The sequence below is a fragment of the Myotis lucifugus genome, unplaced genomic scaffold (genome assembly GCF_000147115.1).
Source record: "Myotis lucifugus unplaced genomic scaffold, Myoluc2.0 scaffold_18, whole genome shotgun sequence".
In the NCBI taxonomy this organism is placed as follows: domain Eukaryota; kingdom Metazoa; phylum Chordata; class Mammalia; order Chiroptera; family Vespertilionidae; genus Myotis; species Myotis lucifugus.
In genome coordinates this window covers 9,745,176-9,764,818 of record NW_005871066.1, presented here as the reverse complement: position 1 = coordinate 9,764,818, position 19,643 = coordinate 9,745,176, and the positions used below count along the sequence as shown (strand labels likewise).

Genomic DNA, 19,643 nt, shown 5'->3' with positions numbered 1-19,643 from the left:
CCACCTGTGCAGGAGGTCTGCCTGAGCGTAGATGAGACCTCCACCCCTCCGAGCACAGAGGATTGGTGGCAGGTGCTCAGGCCCCAACAGGGCCATAGCGACTCAAAATAATGGAGGCACCCTCCTTGATCTGGGGATACAAAGACTGTTCCCCTATAACCTTCACCCAAATTCTACCCCAGATTTGTGAGGAAACCCCAAAGGCCAAAATGCAGACAAATACATTGCAATTTGTCCTCTGCAAAGCTTACGGCATATCTAAGAGAACACAACGCAGCCATAGCTGTATTTTTTCCAATCATGCATGGCATGCAGAAACCGGCCCCCTGCGCTCCCTGGCCTCCCCCGGATGCACGTACTCTCCAATGAAGAAAATTATTTACATACTGACTAACTCTCACACCTCAAGTTTATAAAGCTCCTATATCTACCCTGAATATTCCCAGCTTGGAACCACGCTCTGAATGGTAGCTCTAGCTCCCCAGAGGCCTTGAGAAAGCACTGACTGATACCTGCCACTAGCAAGGCCCTTTAGTCAACATCATCTTATTTAATTTTCACAGTAATCTTAGGGGGTAGGCATTGATTTTGCCATTTAACAGATGAAAAGAAAAATTAGACTCAAAGTAATCTGCCTCATATTACACAGCTGCTAATAATAATAATAATAGCATTAGGTGTGTGTTATATTGGGCATTTTCTAGAGCAGTGGTTCTCAACCTTCCTAATGCTGCGACCCTTTAATACAGTTCCTCATGTTGTGGTGACCCCCAATTTCATTGTTACAATTTGAACATAATTAAAGCATAGTGATTAATCACAAAAACAATATGTAATTATATGTGTGTTTTCCGATGGTCTTAGGCGACCCCTGTGAAAGGGTCCTTTGATCCCCTTTGGGGGATCGACCCACAGGTTGAGAACCGCTGTTCTAGAGGCTTTATGTGAATAAATTAATTTAATCCTCACAAAAGCCCTATGAGGTAGGGACCATTATAATCCCCATCTTATGGCGAGGAAACGGAAGCACAGAGGAGTTAAGTAACTTGCCCAAGGGCACACAGCTAATAAGTACTAACTTTGGAAGCCAGACAGCCATGCTGTTAACTGGAGATGAATGTGAACCAGGATCTGACCCAAATACCCACATTCTTTCCAACCCGCTGATGGCCTCATGCACTTTAGCCTCCCCCAGTAACTTACCTGTCGGCTGTGTCCTGGGCTGGCTATGCTGGAAGGGCTGGACTGTGACAGAGCGAGGCTGCTATTTTTCCCAACCTGAAAGACACCAGCGAAGCCCTACTCAGATCGTGAGCCAGCGTGGGGAAGGCCCGCCGAGACCCGTGTCAACAGGGAAAGGAGAGGCCTGCGTAATAACCTGCTCATTCTCCTTGCGTCCACTTTATTATTTTTTTAAATATGTTTTATTGATTTTTCACAGAGAGGAAGGGAGAGGGATAGAGAGTTAGAAACATCGATGAGAGAGAAATATCGATCAGCTGCCTCCTGCACACTCCCCACTGGGGACGTGCCCGCAACCGAGGTACATGCCCTTGACCGGAATGGAACCTAGGACTCTTGAGTCCGCAGGCCGACGCTCTATCTACCTTAGCTAATTTTGTCAGGGCCCTCGCATCCACTTTAAACGGCAGAGAAAATGAAAATGTTTCAGGGGGTGCCTTGAGGATGCCACTCTCACCCCAGAGGAAAGCATAATGGAGGGGAACTCAATTCTGCTTCCCAGATGTGGATGTTTTAGGGATGAGGACAAAGGCATCTGGCTAGAGGCCTGTGCCCCCCCCCCCCCCCGCCCCCACCAGGAGCATTTAACTCCACAGAGGCCAGCTTTTCTGTGGTCAAAGGGTTACACAAACTCCTCCACCTCTGAACTCAGTTCTAGACCCACTTATTTCTAGCTCAGCCTCCCGTGGACCAGCGGGGGATAACAGCTTGGGTCTTTTTCTCAGTCAGGAGACACAGTGCACACCTTACTGTTCCTGAGAAAAATGGCAAGATGGCACTGGGCTTCCTCTTCCATGGGAGGCTGAGCTGGTCCTTGGACAGTGCCCTGGGAGCGTGTGACTGCCCTTGGCACATATGGACTGGTCCTCAGGCGAGTACCGTTCCAGAGGCAGCTCCCGCCTTTGGCCTATAAAGAGCCGGCCTTCACACGGCCGGTGTGGCTCAGTGGTTGAGCATCAACCTATGACCTGGAGGTCATGGTTCAATTCCCAGTCAGGGCACATGCCTGGGTTGGGGCTCAATCCCCAGTGAGGGGCATGCAGGAGGCAGCTGATCAATGATTCTCTCTCATCATTGATGTTTCTATCTCTTTCTCCCTCTCCCTTCCTTTCTGAAATCAATTAAAAACATATATATGTAAGAAAAGAGCTGACCTTCTACATTAATTCAGCTTTGCATAAAGACATCTGCCTTACACTTGCAGTCTTTTTGTTTAATTGAATACTTCTTTGGCAAATTCTGGCCTTACACCTATCAGATACAATGAAACAGAACCTCAATTGGTCCCCAAAGCACATGTTTACCTTGAATTTCTCAATCTCACACCACGCCCCTTCCAATCTCCTAAGAGAATCAACACAGATTCCAAAGGCTTTTCCCCAACATTCGGAAATCACCGGTGGTCACCCTGGACAAAGCCTTTTCTTAATGGCCTGGTGACAAGCACCTAGGTACCACCTAGATCCAAGGCAGCCGTGAAACTCATCAGCTTTTTGGATTTCCTTCCTGACGGACCCTCGCTGGAGGAGGCTTGTCTGCTCCTCTCACCCTGGTGGTGACTGGTTCACAGTGTTTACTGAACATGTCCTACGGTCCGGCAGACCAAACAGTCCACAAAGCGATATTTACTCAACACAGAGGCACTGCACTAACACATTAGGGGCCTGGGGGTTAAGAGCCCAGACTCCAGGGCTAAACTGCCTGGTTTAAATCCCAGCCCTACTATTTACTTGCTGTGTGACTCTGGGCACATTGCTGAACCTTCCTGTGCCTTGGTTTACTCACCTATAAAAGGGCAGTAATAAGGGTAATGGCTACATGTTAAATATATCTGAAGTACTTGGAGCAGAGCCCATCTCCTAAGCCAGCGGTTCTCAACCTGTGGGTCGAGACCCCTTTGGCGGTTTAACAACCCTTTCACAGGGGTCACCTAAGACCATCCTGCATATCAGATATTTACATGATGATTCATAACAGTAGCAACATTACAGTTATGAAGTAGCAAAGAAAATAATTTTATGGTTGGGTCACAACATGAGGAACTGTATTTAAAGGGCCAGAAGGTTGAGAACCACTGTCCTAAGTGTTAGCTGCTAGGATTTTATCTAAAATGGGTGATAGTATAGCCTGGCCACTCAGGGTGTGGCCTGCAAACCAGTGGCCTGTTAGAAATGCAGACTCTCAGCACCCCCCCTCCCCCCGCGCCCCCCAACCCACCTGCTGACTCAGAACCTGCAACCCCCAGGGGATTCCCGTGCACATTTAATCTTCGGAAGTCCTGGCTGTGCCCTCCATCCGCACCGGGAGGTGGCACTGACCCACGGGTGAGCCTCAGCGTAGGGCCCTGCGGCTGCTGGCCCCCTCCCCCTGCAGCCCTGACACTGAGGAGCCAGAAGGCAGCAAGCACATCTGCTGCAGCTGCACACGTGTGCGAGGGGCCGGGCTCCAGTGAGGCGACCTATGTCCTCCCCTCTCTCTCCTTGGCCTCGGTGCCAGCTTGTCTGGTGCTTGGGACCCAAACTTGCTGCTTCTCAAGTGTTTACTTGTGATTTGTGAATCCCCCTCAAGAGGCTCTCTTCACGAGGTTTTAACAAGTCTCATGTAAAGACGACACAAAGCAATAAAACATCTTTTTAACAACTGCCTCTCGTCTCTCCCGAGTCCGTGTCCCCAGATGGGGCTGGGCTCAGGGTCCGGCCCACTTCATTCTGCGGCTGTGAACCTGGGAACCTGGGGCTGCGGCCGTCTGTGTGCTGCCCCCGCAGGCGCAAGGCCCGGGGCAGGCCTGCAGAGTGGCCCCTCTGGCACTCGGCCCCTCTGGCACCCGCTCTCTCCGCTGAGCCCAGTGGCACCAGTCCGGCGCGGCGGGGACTCTCCAAAGTCGCTTCCCCAGCCTGGGAGACAGACTCGACTCGAGGGTGTGAACAGAACACGAGGGAATGACACACGGACTCTCCCTGGACCACGCCACGTTCCCACAGCTTCCCTCACAACACGCCCCCCTATTTGTACTGTGGCATCGCACAGTTCTGTGCCAGCTGCTGTGAGTTAGTTTTACTTTTGGGAAAAAAGAGTTGTATCAGTAAGGGGGTGGGGGGCAGGGGCATCGAGGCAGCCAAGTAAAGTGGGAACAGTCACCTGGGGGCTGGAAGCATGAGCCATCACCCCCAGGTGAGACCCTGGTCACCACTTAACCTGCCTGGCCTCAGCTCTTCCTAAGGGGACTCCAACAGATCAGATAAAACTCCTCGGCAACAGAACCCTGTAACAAAATCATCCTCAGAAGCTCCAGATAGAAAGTGGAAGCCGAGTGGGGGAACTCAGGGTCTCTCTGTGACTCAGTCTCCTCCTCTGTAAGGTGGTGATGACAACAGTACCAACCGCACTGGGTAGCTGTGAGGATTAAATGAGGAAATATTTGCGCGGTGCTTAGGGTAGAAAGTATTGGTTCAGTAACTGCTCTCCCAGCAGAGAGGGGCAGTGGCCTCTGGGGACAACGGGACAGTCACCTGGCTAAGCAGGGGCACTGCCCGGCTCCCGCTGCCCCTGGGGCTGAGGAGGCAGTGCCAGGAGGCCCCTGGCAGGACGGGTCCCTTACCTGCCGGGAGGAGGTGCTGTTAACGGGATCGGGCATCGGTGTGAGAAGGCTGGGCGGGTTCTTTTTGTGAACGCTATTCATACCAGGCATTTTAGTGATTTTACAGGCTTTGCTACTAGAACTCGAGTTCTTACGCTTTTTTCCTTCTGATTTGTCAAAAGAGAGGGGCAGAGAAGACACGGCATTGTGTGAGGCCAGAGAGAGGTCCCCCGCGAGGGAGGGCACCGCCAGGGGACAGGAGTCACTGCCGCCCACGGAGCCCAGGTGTCTCCCTATGTCCGGGGGCCCGCCGGGCAGCGAGGTCCGTCCTGAGGGCTCCAGTTTGGCACTGAGGGGGCTCACCCCGTTGTTGGAGGCGTGCACGGACAGGCTGTTATAGGGCGGAGCCGCCTGATAGGAGTTCAACGCGGAACTGGCATTCAGAACACAGTTCTTTTTGTGGGGCCCTGACAAGGGAGACGGGAGGGATGTCTGCAAGGAGAACGAGGAGGAAGTCGACGACTGCGGCTTCCTCTTTTTGTTACTTGGAGACTCGTCGCTCCGCGCAGACAGGTCTTTGACTTTTGAGGATCTGCTGGTTTTGGTTTTGGATGGCTTGTGGGATGGGGAAGGGATGACGGCTGGTATCGGGGACACGGCGGATGGGGCCTTGAAGGTTGAGTCCATGATGCTGAGGGTGGCGGCCACATGAGGGAAAGCTGTGGGGTGTGGCATGAGGGCGCTTGGGTCCGGCGATGTCACAAAAGCTGCGTTGGGGAGCATGGCTGATGTCATGATGTAAGAAGAGGTGAGTCTCGAGCTGATGGGAGCTGAAGGAAGATACACAGCACTGGGGTGGCTGAAAGGCTGTAACACGGATGCTGGAACAGGGGTGGTGATGTGGGCTGCTGGCGAGGGCATGGGGCTATCTGCCGCAGGAGGGATCTTCCTAAACGTGAGAGAAGAGTGAGAGAGAAACAGTGAGCAACAGGCTTGGCATTCCCGGAGGCTCGACTACGTGTGAGCGTCGGGGCTCCGGAGAAACCCCGGGAGAACCAGACTATGGAAAATGAAGCCTTGAAGGATGGCAACATCTGAAGGATGGCCCCTCCCTATGGCTCCCCCACTGCCATATCCCGCACCCTATTTACAATCACTTTTGGGTTTTCGGTCCTTTTTCCCGTGCTTGCCTACTGGATGCCGGCTGATTTGGGTGCACGGATAAAAGGCGAATGTGGTTTAGAATATAAATTTCCCCCGCGGTATTCTTCTCTCTCTCTTTTTATTTCGGTAACGATGAAGGTGGTTTTTAATGAGAAGTGGCCACTTCACACTTAGGACCTGGCGTGTAGTAAGAATAGTGAGGACAAGGCTTTGTCACCTGCACACAGGGGCCCGAGCAGCCTTTGCCCATTGCCTGTCCCCTGCCTCCCCACCCTGCTCCTGGTTCCACAGGCAGAGTGGGAAACACCCCTCTCTTCCACAGGCCCGCCTCCTCCTGCATTTCCTCTCTGCAGCCTCTGGTTTATTCCATAGAGAGGCCCTTCCACGTTAGCGTGTGGCTCCTGGCTCCTGTTGGCCGGGCCATGGAGGTCGCAGGGCAGTGGAGGGTCGGGGCTTGGGAAATGAGGCAGATGTCAACTGGCCCAGCTCCAGGACTGATTTTTTCCCTGTCCACCCCCTCTACCCCCTAGTCTCAGCTCTCACTCAGAGGAGCTGTAATTGGGGTGGCTGCCCTTCGACAGGTCTTCTTGTCCCTGTGTTAGGAAAGGTTGAGAGTACAGGGACCCTCATGTATCCAGAGAAGAAGGTCAGGAATTTCTAGTTTGCTCTGAACAAATGCAGGGCCGGGGCCCAGGAGAACATGTGGGTGGGGAAGGTCTTCCTGGAGGTTGGGCGTGCCTGGGAGCAACCCCCAGGCCTCTCGTATTCTGGGAGCTAAGGCTGGCCTGGTGGCCACTCCTGGGGCCTCCCTGCAACCCCATCTTTGGAACTTGTGCTGGAAACAGCTCCCACTTCCAAATTATGGCCTGGGGACCGGGAGGAGCACAGGGACCTTGCGGGAACCATTTGTTCCCAATTTGCAGGAAAGAATACTGACCTCAGGAGCCAGGTGAATATTGCCAAACTGGCTCTTTTCTATTTCCCACCTTGCCCCCGCCCTGTGTCCCCTGGATCAATCCCCAGCAGTTAGGAATTCACTCTCCTTCTTCGAAAGCAGCACTTAAAGGCAGGCAGGCCTGGGCCCTGCACCCCAGGAGCTTGGAGCCAGGTGTGAGATGGGGCTTCTCCAGCCCCTTCTCCCCAGGTGGCCACCCTCCCAGCTCTGGCATCAGGGGGCTCTGGAAAGAGGCCCCGCTGACTAGGACATGCCTCTCCTAGCGCTGCGCTCTCAGGATTCCGTTTCTGTCTGCAGTTGGGTGAAGCCATGGCTTCGATTTTTAGGGTGGAATCCAGAGGAGGAATTCTTGAATACAGACGAACAGAGTCCTTGAAAATATCAGACTTAGGAGATCAGAGATAAATAGAAAAAAGTTGCCATTTTTGTGTGGCCATACTGGTGTTTGAAAATCTACTTTCTCTCAAGCCTAAAGAGGGTAGAAGATCCTGTCAGCACTAAATAAGTGCTCCATTAAGACTTATTGCAATGAACGAATGAGTGAACGAATGGATGGATGGACGGGTGGGTGGATGGGTGAGCAGGTGATTCTCAGTAGCAACAGCACTATGCATGCTGGGCAAGGACTCCCATAGAATCAGACTGGAAAGGTCTAAACACGCCCTCGGACTGCCTGGCACTGCACAACGCCCTCCCCACAGGGCCAGAGCATCTCTCACGTGTGCGGCGTCAGCCCACTTGCCCTGGCTCGGCTGCCTCTCTGTGGACTGCAGGCCTCCCGCTCCATCTTCCCTCGCCTCAAGTTTCTTACCAGTTCAAGTCTGGATAGAAGTACATGTAGAGGCTCGGCAGTTACTTGTAATAAAACGTTGTTTACAAGAACCAGCTGGCCCATTGAGAGAGGACCCCATTCAATGACCTTCACTAGGATCCACTCGGAAGGTCCCCATTTGTCATATTCCCATCAATAGCATAAATTCATGCTTCCGCTTGTGCTGACAAGCTGAGCTCAAGTCCTTAACCTTGCCTCGCTGACACTCAGGACTGGGATGGGGGCTGTTTTTTGGCCTACTTCCTCTCCCTTTCCTTCCTGTCCCATGAATCTTAAGTGGATAGCAGAGGCAGGAGGGGAGGAGGGCAGGGGGTGCAGGGCAAGGGCCATGAGGCAGCTCACTGTCCCCGGGACCCCCTATCCCCATGCTAAGCAGTTTCTGTGTCTGTCTAGGGGCCGAAGGGCAGTGGGTTTCAGCTTTGCAGGCTGTGCCTGGTTTAGGTCCTGCATACTGGCCTAGGGGAGTCCCGTCAAAAGCCCACAGATGCGAATAAGTTACTGACAGTGCCCGTCCTCCCCTGCCAGCTGGCGTGGAGCTCCAGATGCTGACCTGGCTGAAAGAGAATACTGTGTTGGCGTCTCCTGATGCAGAGTTAAATGCTTGTTAAAGAAAAAAGAGTCTTGGCCGTTCCTTTTCTTCCTAATGTCTTCCACGCCCTCATCGGCTGCCATCCCTCCAGGTTCGGGCCCGTCTGGGCCTGGGGTTTGGGCAGCGAGGTTGAGAGGGCAGCGGGGTGCTACGCTCTCCAGAGTTGACACCCAGGCAGCCCCAATGTTGCTCAGTGACAGTAGGTTGGTTAGGCAAGTCCTGAAAAGGGGGGAGGGACCCGACGCCCTGTGGCTCGGGTTTCTGTGCCTGAGGAGGAAAGGAATATGGAGCTTGAGCTGACAGGACACCAGGTAGCGAAATACAGATCAACACATTCCTTCCACGTGCCTGGGTTTTACACTTCCACCACACAGCAGAGCAAAGAGCTGCGAGAATCCCAAGGCCGGCTGCCATCGTGGGGGAACAGTCGCAGAAGGACAAATGAACCAGCACCCACGGGCTCGGCAACCCCGCATGCAGCACCGACTGGTGTTTAGGAGGAACACACCAGGTGTCCAGGGTGCCTTTAAGACACACTGGGCAGTCACTCAAATGGGAAGAAATGATAAGCTTCTCGATGGCCCTTTCCTATTTTATGGGAAGTGTTAACATTTAGTCCTAAATCCACTGCGAGAGCTCACTCCTCCTAGAAGTTCAGGTCTGGGAGCTCTTTGGGCATCACAGCTGCCTGGGAGAGGGGCAGGTTTTGAATTCGGTTCCCGTCCCCGCTGCCAGTGCCCTCTTAGTTCTCAGGGATGCCTTCCTTGCCTTTACTGGCTTCCGCGGGGCAGGGGGAGGGGCTCAGAGTTGGCGTTCCTGAACCATCTGGGCTTAGATCTGAGGGAGCCACGCTTCTAACGGATTGTGATATCTGAAGAGCTCACCTGTGCAGGAGTGGGGGTGGGGATAGGCAGCAGGCTGGTCTTGTGTTATCAAGTGGCCAGAATGGCAGTTTCGTATGTGCTGTGGTTTGAGAGGGTCTAGCCTGTCATTGCTTCACAATAGCATTTTCCTAAGTCAAGAAGAGTTCTTCCTTTTTTTATGAAACTCCTATGAAAATGTAAATACATCGGGGGGTGTTGGAGAATAAAGGGACGTTAGAGACATGGAGCGTCAGTTTGGGTTTAGGTTAGAGAGCAGTGTGAGCCGAGGAGAGGAGAGGGGTCTAGGGAGGTGGGAAGGGCCAAAGACAAGCTTAACCACCTTCGCAACATCACTCAGGATCTGCCCTGCTGGCCGATGGACATGTTTTTTTCATAGGACATTAAGCAATTAGAAATTGGTCCATAACCATTCTGACATTTTTAGTATTGACATTATAGCCTTAATATTACAAACAGAAACATATTCTTAACATCCTTACATGTTCTTACTCACAGCAAAAAAGGCCTTTTGTAACTGTTAAATAAGCTCGCATCTAATACCCTTTTCATTTAGAAGATTAGCAACACAAAGAAGACAAAGCATAACACACATCGTACGTGTCTCTGAAACACTGTAGGCAGGCCCTCAAGAGCTGACAGTTAAGGATTTACCATGAATCCTGACTTCAGAATCATTTTGTTCTATGAAAAGCCAATTACCGACACTCATTTAGAAGGTTGGGGTTCAGATAGTTGTGGGGCAGCTCTGATCTCATATTGCACAAAAACTGCTCACTTACTTCCACATCTGTGAATTCAAGTGTTTTTCTACCATGGAGTTTAGTGCGAACCGAAAACGATCCCATCTTCTATCAAACACATAGTACCCTCGGCCCATGAGGCGACTCCCGAATGAGCAAAACTGTGAGGGAAAAAACACATTTTAATTTTGATTACAGGTTACTAAGCTAATATAAACCATACAGAGAAAAATAACATTTGCATAAAAACACACAGGGGTACAATTTTACTCAAAATAAGGAAGCAAATAGTACTGGAGCCAAAAATATTTCTATAGTGCTTTAGTTTGAGCTCTAGATTTTCTGCAGAACATCACATTATGACTCAACAATAGTAACATTTAATTTTCTATAGCACAGAGGGCTACCTTTCCTATATCTGGGACTGAGCCAACATTTTAGGTCGAAAACCCCCAAACCAACAACATTCAGCAACCAGGATTTTTTTTAACACACCTGCTTATTGAATCATCCCCCTTTCTCTTTCTTTCTTTTTCTTCCTTCCTTCCTTCCTTCCTTTCTTTCTTTCTTCTTTCTTTCTTTCTTTCTTTCTTTCTTTCTTTCTTTCTTTCTTTCTTTCTTTCTTTCTTTCTTTCTTTCTTTCTTTCTTTCTTTCTTTCTTCCTTCCTTCCTTCCTTCCTTCCTTCCTTCCTTCCTTCCTTCCTTCCTTCCTTCCTTCCTTCTTTCTTTCTGTCTCTCTCTCTCTCCCCTTCCTCCCTCCCTCCCTTCCTTCCTCCCTCCCTCCCTTCTCTCTCTCTCTCTCTTTCTTTCTTTCTTTCTCTTAAGGTTTTAAAATTGATTTTTAGAGAGGGAAAGAAGAGGAAGAGAAAGAACTATTGATGGGAGAGCAAAACATTGATCGGCTGCCTCCTGCATGCCCCCTACCAGGGATTGGGCCAGAACCCGGGCACGTGCCTGGACAGGGAATCGAACCAGTAACCTCTTGGTGTGAGGGACAACACCCAACCAACTGAACCCCACCGGCCAGGGTTCATCCATCCTCTTAAGGAACTTGGTGGTTCCTTACTTCTCATCACAGTAATGGAAACACCTCATTCTGATGTTCTTCTGCCAACTGACCACACCTTTCCTATCTGTTGTCAACAGAGTCATTCACTTCTGACTCGACTATACTCCTCCTCCTTTCCCAGCTCTGACCTCATCTCCTCCCCTGTCAGCACTTGTGGGCTGCCCGGGGGACACACATCACTGCCTGCAAGCTTATACTCATGCTGTTCCGACTGCCTGTCTTCTTCCCTCTTCCCTGTCAATCCCAATTCTCCCCTCCCTCAGCGCCCTAATCGAGACTCCCATTTCCAGTGGTCTTCATCTGAGTAACGCTGCCTCTGTGAACTCCCACCCCACACATATTGCATACTTTATTGCCTTTCACCTTGGAATCACCACATAGTTTCATGTTACATGTAATGCCTATGTGCCTGACTTGATTATAAATGTATAAAGGCCAGAGGCCCAATTATCTTCTTCAATATGAGGATAGGAGGGATTTGGGCTAAACGATGGATTAGAGAGAGAAGGTCCCGCACAATGTTTAAATCAAACCATCACACTGAAAACATATGGCTGAAATATAGGCAGTTAGATGTTTAATAAACATCCTTTTATTATGGTGTTAGGACAATCAGAAATGCAAGAAGTGGCCTCCGAGAAGGTGACATTTGGCTGGTCTAGAGCTCAGACGTGTCTGCAAATGACTCTATAACTCAAATGCGGCTTCTCTCTCTTTGCCCAGGCCTCCCAGCAGCTCCTGGCCTCCATCCCAGACACAGTGTTGGATTGGCACTCATTCCACAAACCCTTCCTGGAACCTGCCTTTGGAACAGCTCTCAGGAGCAAATGCAAGACCTTCCCTTTGTTTGGTTCCTGCTTATGTTTGGGGGGCTTTTGTATTCAAATATTGCTACCCATCAAATCTGGCACTTCTGACGGAAAACTCTCCCCTGCACTTTCATATGAAGTGCTTATTGACCAAGCAAGAAAACACAAAGGGGACTCCCCAGCGTGGAAGCTGGTCCCCGGCATCCAGTGGGAGCTCTTCCAGGTCGAGACATCTTTTCTTCCTTCATCCCAGTTGCTAACGACACTCTGAACCAGGGCTCATTACAAAAATGATTTAATATAGCAATTGACCATGAGAGAAAGGACAAAGCAAAGAAACAAATCCATGGCCTTTCCATTAAATCAGCAAAACATTAAGGGCACACAAATCCGCTGTGTGAGGGTCCAGTGATTCGAATCCTCTGTAGCCTGGCAGCTTGTCATTTGGACAAACATCTTTAAAAAAAAATTGCTCTTTTTGGTGATCACCAGAACTGTTCCTGTTGTTTCTTTTTTATTGAAGATTTTAAAAATTGATTTTTAGAGAGAGATGAAGGGAGAGAGAGAGAGAGAGAGAAACATGGACGTGAGCGTGAAACATCAGTCAGCTACCTCCTACACACCCCCTACTGGGGAGCAAGCCGGCAACCTGGGCATGTGCTCTGACTGGGAATTGAACCAGTGACCTTTTGGTGCACGGGACCACATGAGTCACCCGGGGCTGGACAAACATCTTGATGGGCTCCAGACTCTGGTCTTCTGGTAGAGCCCAGTCTCTCTCTCTGCCCTGGGTGGCGGGGGGGGGGGGGGGGGGGGGACTGGGGAACGGGGGATGGGACGGGACACCTTTTTGTCTTTGCTGTCTGTATCTCTCATTCCATAGAAATGCAAGGCCAGGTGCCACAGGAACAATATTCCTGTTCGCATATTACGTCTTGGCAGAGCCGCAGATCCTTACTGCATTGGCCACTATGGCAGACCCCACAGGTTGCCAATCTCATCAACTGCCACCAACTCCCACCTCTCCCTGCCTTTTTCTTGCCAAGAGAACCACACTTTTGCTCTGTGACATGGAGCAGTGAGCAGGGAAGGTGGGTCTCTTCCCAGAACCTTGGGGGTGAATCGTGCTGGCTCCATCCTGTGCCACTGCAATCCCATCCTTCTCTGCTGCCGAGTGGCACAGGGGTGGGCATGTGACCCACTTCTGGCAGATGGCAGGGGAAATCTGGTGGGGGGGGGTTCAGGAAGATTTTCTTTCCAACGAAATGGTATAAAATAGCACCTTAGGAGAAGACTCCCTTTGTATTTGTCCCTTTCCATCCATGCAAATGCTACCGGGTGAGGATTGGAGCAGACATACTGAGACCAGGTGTGAAAGGGGAAGAGGCTGCACAGAGCTCCCCTCCGCTTGGAACCAACCACCTCTAGACTTCTTGTTATACGAGATAATTAGGCGACCGTAGTGCATGCACTGTATGAGTTGAGTTTTCTGTTACTGGCAGTCAAATTCCTGATTGTCCCTCACTATTTCTGAAATAGCGAAGAGGCAAAGGTCTCAGGCTGTGGGTCCAGGCCACCATCATTCCCAGCAGCAGGAAGTGAACCTGGCCTTCACTCCTCTCACCGACAGGAGGAAAGAAGGAGTCGCTCTATCTCGATGCAGGCTGATTTCACCTACACAGCCCCTGAGCTCTAGGAAGAGTCAACACCATTGCTACAGGAATCCAGCTGGCCCCAGAGGAGACCGGCCATGGGCCCCGTGTTCCAGGCCCCTTGCATTCAGCTCAGGGACGGCAGCACCAGGCATCTCCTTCTCAGGTGCTCGCACGGCAAACGCAGACAAGCCTCCAGCTCCTGCCTCCTTATGTTTCCCACCTCGATTTCGATGATCTGAGTTGTTAAAGTGGACTCCTTCAAGGATTGGGAAGAAACTGACCTTTCTGTTCATCAGCAATCACACCGACATGAAATGCCTCCCCCTTTCCTTACACACACACACACACACACACACACACACTCAGTACCAGTGCCATATGGACACACTTACTAATAACAATAAAACTCAGAACCAACAGGGGAGACAACCAGCTAGGGCTGGCACCTCTCGCTGCTACGACAGACGGTTCTCGACGCAGGTGAGCTAGACTAACTCCTGGAATCAGAGGCTCCGTTCTTAGATGGGCAAAGCCAGAAGGTCCGCTTCCCGGTGCACTCACATAAACACCGCTTCTCAAGCACGAATGCTTCAAGGTGGGCCACAAACACTCAGGTGTTTAAAGGATTATCATCTGCGGGGACCCTTTCTTTCTGTGATTTTCAAGGGTATTTCTAAGGCAATCGTTCAATCTCAGGTTAAGCCTTCCCATAAAACACTGTCCTGAATCCCTCCCCTTAGGAATGTGTGCCCCCTGACACCATCACCTACATGCCCACGAAGCACAAGGGAAATGCGTGGAGGGAGATGCCCGGTGGCCTACCGCAAGAGGTCTAGGGTGGTGGGTGGAGAACTGACAGTCTAACTTCTCGGATTCGTCGGCACCATCCATCTCCCCTTCATCACTTGACAGTCGGCTGGCGAGGTCACCTGCAGCGGGGGGCACAGGGGCTTCCGGGGCGCAGCCGCTGTGGTTTGAAGATGTGGTGCTGCTTATGCTATTTGCAGATGATGGTCTAAGGGCAAGAGAGAACACACAGAATAAACCCTCCTGAGGTAACAGAGCGCCCCGAGCAGAGCGCAGGAGGCAGCCCAAGCAGCCTTTCCAGGGCAGGGGCAGACTGGCACCAGGGGAACATTCAGGCTGAGGTCAGCAGCGACCAGCTCTCCACAGATCTGGTGGGGCCGAGGCTGTGGCCTGCTTGAATCGGGGCATCAGGGGAAAGGCCACAGTGCCGGCGGAACGTGAAATACAGTAACGCGGCAGAGTCTTCTGCGAGGTCAGTCATAACCGTTCAACCACTTGCATGTACGTTATCTGTACTTGCCATGTAGTTGCTTCTCTTTGAAGGTGGAACTTGACAGGAAGGTCAACCCAGTAAACAAGTTCAAACCAATTGACAAAATATCAATCAAAAGACAGCCCTACAAACACTTTTTTTTTTTTTTTGCTACTAAACTCTGGCTTTATGAGATTGTTATCATACTGGCATGAAAAACGATTGTCCCAATGAGGGGCCACAAGTCCCTTACCCCACAGCCAGGTCAGTTTCTTAGTATTTATATTAATATTATTAAGATATTAATAATGTCTTAATATGCCACAGAGTTTAATTGTATCTTCTGAGAATGAACGTTTACATTAAAAATATTTTTATTGATTACAGAGAGGAAGGGAGAGGGAGAGAGAGAGAAGCATCAGTGATGAGAGAGAATCATTGATCAGCTACCTCCTGCATGCCCCACACTGAGGATCGAGCCCACATCCCGGGCACATGCCCTGACTGGGAATTGAACCATGATCTCCTGGTTCATAGGTTAACGCTCAACCACTGAGCCATGTCAGCTGGGCTGAACGTTTAATTTTCGACATGGCATTAGATCCTCCTGCTGGCACAGTTGGCTCATAGTTGATGTTGAAGAAATATGTTTCTCAATGAAGGAATACATGAATTCCGTGTGTATAAATAATCCAACAGAAGTCATCTAAATTATAGCTAAGCTCATAGAAAAGCAACGTCACATTAAGAGATAGAACTACATGCTTACTGAGCATTAAAAAACAAAACAAAACAAACACATCACATCAGGAGAAGAGTTAGAAGAGAAAGAGTGGAAGTTAGTTGTCAGTTGTTTTTACTGCTTCTCTACTTTCATTAGGTGATTGACCCAGGAGAGAGATAGGAGAAAAAGAATTTTTGGAGAAAAAAATCAAGATCCTTAAAATTACTGGTTTTCTGCATTCTTCTTTGAAAGCTGCCCCTTCAAGTCACATGAAGCAGCACTGTTACTCTGTCTCCCTCTCCTTCATTCTCACTCTGGATTCTCTGTGCTACAAAATCTTTCTAGGTGTGAAATACCTGAGTTCAAACCAGATCCCGAAAGCACAGTCATTTAAAAACAAAGCCACAAAGGTGGAAACAAGCCAAATGGCCATCAATAGGTAAATGGATAAACAAAATATGGAATATCCATACAAAATATTAGTTAAGACTTAAAAAAAAAACAATGAAATTCTGATACCTGCTATAACATGGATGAACCATGAAGACATTATGCTAAGGGAAATAATCCAATCACAAAGGACAAACGTTGTATGATTCCACTTCTATGAGGCACCTAGAATAGTCCAATCCATAGAGACAGAAAGGAGAATAGTGGTTACCAGGCACTGGGGGTGGAGGGGATTGGGGAGTTTGTGTTTAATGAGTTCAGTATGGAATGATGAAAAGTTCTGGAGATGGTGGTGATGGTTGTACCACAATGTGAATGTACTTAATGCTACTAAACTGTACACTTAGAAATAAAATGGTAAATTTTGTTATGTATATTTTACCATAATAAAAAACAAACAAACCTAAAGACCCCCCAAAGAAAGCCACAGATAGTTTTTCAGTGTTATTACAAGAACTCCATTAGTAGGACAGTTTATTATTGACTATTACCTTCCCATACTTATAAAACAAAGATGCCAGGCACTTTGCATGTTACAAGTCTACAGTCCAAAGACCACATCTCCCCGGCTGCATTCCCCAATACCTACTCTCCGGTATCAGAAGGGGCAACTACTCTATTGCCTGTTTACAGCCAAAGGCCCAAATAGTAAAACGTTTTTGGTGAAATGTATAAAGAAAGAAAACAGCATCCATAATCCTGCCACTCAAGATCAAGTGCTATTACCATTTAAATTTATATCCTTCCAGACTTCTTTATTGTGCATACACAGGCACATGCATTTTTAAGCAAGAATTGGGCCACACTGTACATACTATTTTGAGACATGGTTTTTGTTCTGTTAATCTTCACCCAAGGATATTTTTTTTCATTGATTTTTAGATAGAGTGGAAGGGAGGGAGGGAGGTGGCAAGAGAGAGAAAAGAGAGAGAGAGAGAGAGAGAGAGAGAGAGAGAGAAATTTAATAACAAAAAAGAAAAAAAGAAAAAGAAAGTGAGCTAGTAGTACAGATACTTTCTGTGTGAGAAAGTGGCGGAAGGACGTCCCATTAACTGGGCAGATAGATTGAATACTTACTTTGTCTCCCTCCCAAAATCCTACTAAAATCACAGTAAAGGGATAAAAAAGGCATTAGCTCCAAAGAACAAAAAGATCAGCAGAAATATGGTAAAATGATGATGAATTCCCAGCCTTCATTTAACTCCCAAACCAACAATGAAATCTGTTTCATCTTGCTAATGATGATTGGTTTAGAAAAGGGCATAAGAAAGAAAAGAAAAAATATATTTTGGGGAAGGGCTTTTTTTTTTTTTTTAACATATTTCGTTGATTTTTTTACAGAGAAGAAGGGAAAGGGATAGAGAGTTAGAAACATCGATGAGAGAGAAACATCGATCAGCTGCCTCCTGCACACTCCCCACTGGGAGTGCCCGCAACCAAGGTACATGCCTCCGACCGGAATCGAACCTGGGATCCTCAGTCCGCAGGCCGACGCTCTATCCACTGAGCCAAACCAGTCAGGGCTGGGGAAGGGCTTTTGTAAAGATTTTTCTCACCTTTAAAAAGACACAAGGGCCCTGGCTGGTTTGGTTCAGTGGATAGAGCGTCAGCCTGCGGATTGGAGAGTCATAGGTTTGATTCCAGTCAAGGGCACATGCCTGGGTTACGGGCTTGATCCCCAGTGTGGGGCATGCAGGAGGCAGCCAATCAATGATTCTCTCTCATCATTGATGTTTCTATCTCTCTCTCCCTCTCCCTTCCTCTCTGGAAAAAAAAAAGACACAAGGAAAAGGTGGTTTCTACCTTCACTGGATCTTGTTTCACCTGGCTGTGCCTGAAACTGCTGCAACCATCTTGCTCTGGACTTTGGAGAGCGAAGAGTGTGGGTTGAAAAAAGAGCAGAGAAGCTGAGCCAACTCCTGATCTCTGGGGACTGGTGCCCTTTCACCTCTGGACTTCTTATCTCATGAGATTAGAAATGTCCTAATACTTTAAGCATTTATTAAGACTAGGTTTTCTGCAAATAAATAAATGGGACGATGTCAAGCTAAAAAGATTTTGCAAAGCAAAGGAAACCATTAACGAAATGAAAAGACAACCCACTGAATGGGAGAGCATGTTCACCAATGATACATTAAATAAGGGGTTAATATCCAAAATTTATAAAGAATTCATACATTTCAACATCAAAAAATAAACAATCCAATTGAAAACTGGGTAGAAGACATGAATAGACACTTCTCCAAAGAGGACATACAGAAGAGGAATAGACATAAAAAGAGGCTCAATGTCACTAATCATCAGAAAGATGCACATTAAAGCCACAATGAGATATCACCTTATACCTGTCAGAATGGCTATAAAAAAAACCCCCAACAAATAGCCCATTGCTAATGAGAATGGTTATAATTGTTACGACGTTTTGTTTGACATTGCTGATTTTTTAATCTTTTTTTTTGGTTTCTTTTCTAGATAAAGGGAAAACTTGTTTACCTATGACTTAGCAATTTGGTAAATTATACCTCTGTAAGCAGAATTGAAGCATTTATTGTTTCTCACTGCTTGATCCCTCCAGAATACAGTAAGGAGTATTTTTATTTTCATGGCAATGTGATTATTTGCCTAAGTTCAATAAGAATCTATTAGATTGGTTTTATTACCAAGGCTTTGACGAGAACATCATGTATGAGAGAGGCAGCATAGACTTGGACCAGAAAGCTTTGAGGAGTTCAGATTGACTTGGGAAGCCAATAAAAGCCCCTTTGGGAAAACAGCCTGGTACTCAGTTTACATGGTTCACAGCAGGCTTTCCAGGTGAGGAACAAAGATTGCTTCCTGGGACATGCAAGGAAAGAACCTCAGGGTATGTTGGGGACTTTGAGAAGAGAGGATTCACCAAAATCTGTAGGTACTGCGGACAGAATCTGATGGCAAGTACGCAGCTTGGCTTCTAGCTTTGTGAGGCTAAAGTTCAATCTGAAGATTCCTTAGGAAAATTCCAGCTAAGCAGATTTAAAGAGGCCTATATGGCTAATTACCATTCTTACTGAACTTACACAAATCATCAGGCCACGTTTATTGAAACGAGACTTATTTTGCAGATAAATTAGTCTCAATTTGGCTATCTTTGGTAAAAATGGGGGTGATTATAGAAAGAAAATTGTTTCAATAGGAACTATAATATACCTTTGTCTTTCGAGTTTTGTTTTGTTTTACACAATGTACACTTCAGAGAAAGCACCACAACTCATCCTTCAACCATCTTAGTGACTGATGTGGTGTAAGCCACACAGTTTACCTGAGCACCTGAGGCCTAGTAATTCTTAGGGAATTTAACCCATAGAGTCAGTTGTTTGGCCTGTTCTATTGCTTAAACTCTATGACTCGAAGTGACCCCTGCAGAGTCTTTGGCATGTGGGTCCTTAAACAACAGGATGGCTTTCGATTACTTGTTAGCTGAACAGGGAAGTGTTTGTGCAGTGGCCAACTCATCATAGTTTGGGTCCCGGGGGACATAGTAATAAAAGTTAACCCTTGTTCTTTGCTTAAACTGAACACTCAGAATGCCCCCTCTAAGGCTTCGGGACTATTATGGAAGAGGTGAGCATGTGAAATGGTAAGAACCAGATAAGTGGGGCACAATGGCAGACAGATCTGACTCCATCTTAAAAAGC

The 19,643-nt window shown here is 48.4% G+C and overlaps 1 protein-coding gene across 10 annotated transcripts in view; it reads right to left on the bottom strand.

Annotated features, from left to right (window-relative positions):
* ATXN7L1 (ataxin 7 like 1) overlaps window positions 1-19,643 on the bottom strand; it is a 225,868-nt gene that overhangs the window by 3,653 nt on the left and 202,572 nt on the right. For 8 of the 10 annotated variants that reach the window (XM_014452815.2, XM_006085388.3, XM_023751090.1 and 5 more), the window contains 5 exons: window positions 14,339-14,531; window positions 10,023-10,144; window positions 8,321-8,626; window positions 4,841-5,768; window positions 1,204-1,278 (listed from right to left, as the gene is read on the bottom strand). In XM_014452815.2, coding sequence (XP_014308301.1) covers window positions 1,204-1,278; window positions 4,841-5,768; window positions 8,321-8,626; window positions 10,023-10,144; window positions 14,339-14,531 — 1,624 coding nt within the window. The remainder of the gene's footprint in view (window positions 1-1,203; window positions 1,279-4,840; window positions 5,769-8,320; window positions 8,627-10,022; window positions 10,145-14,338; window positions 14,532-19,643) is intronic. The other 2 variants (XM_006085390.3, XM_006085397.3) reach the window with 1 other exon arrangement.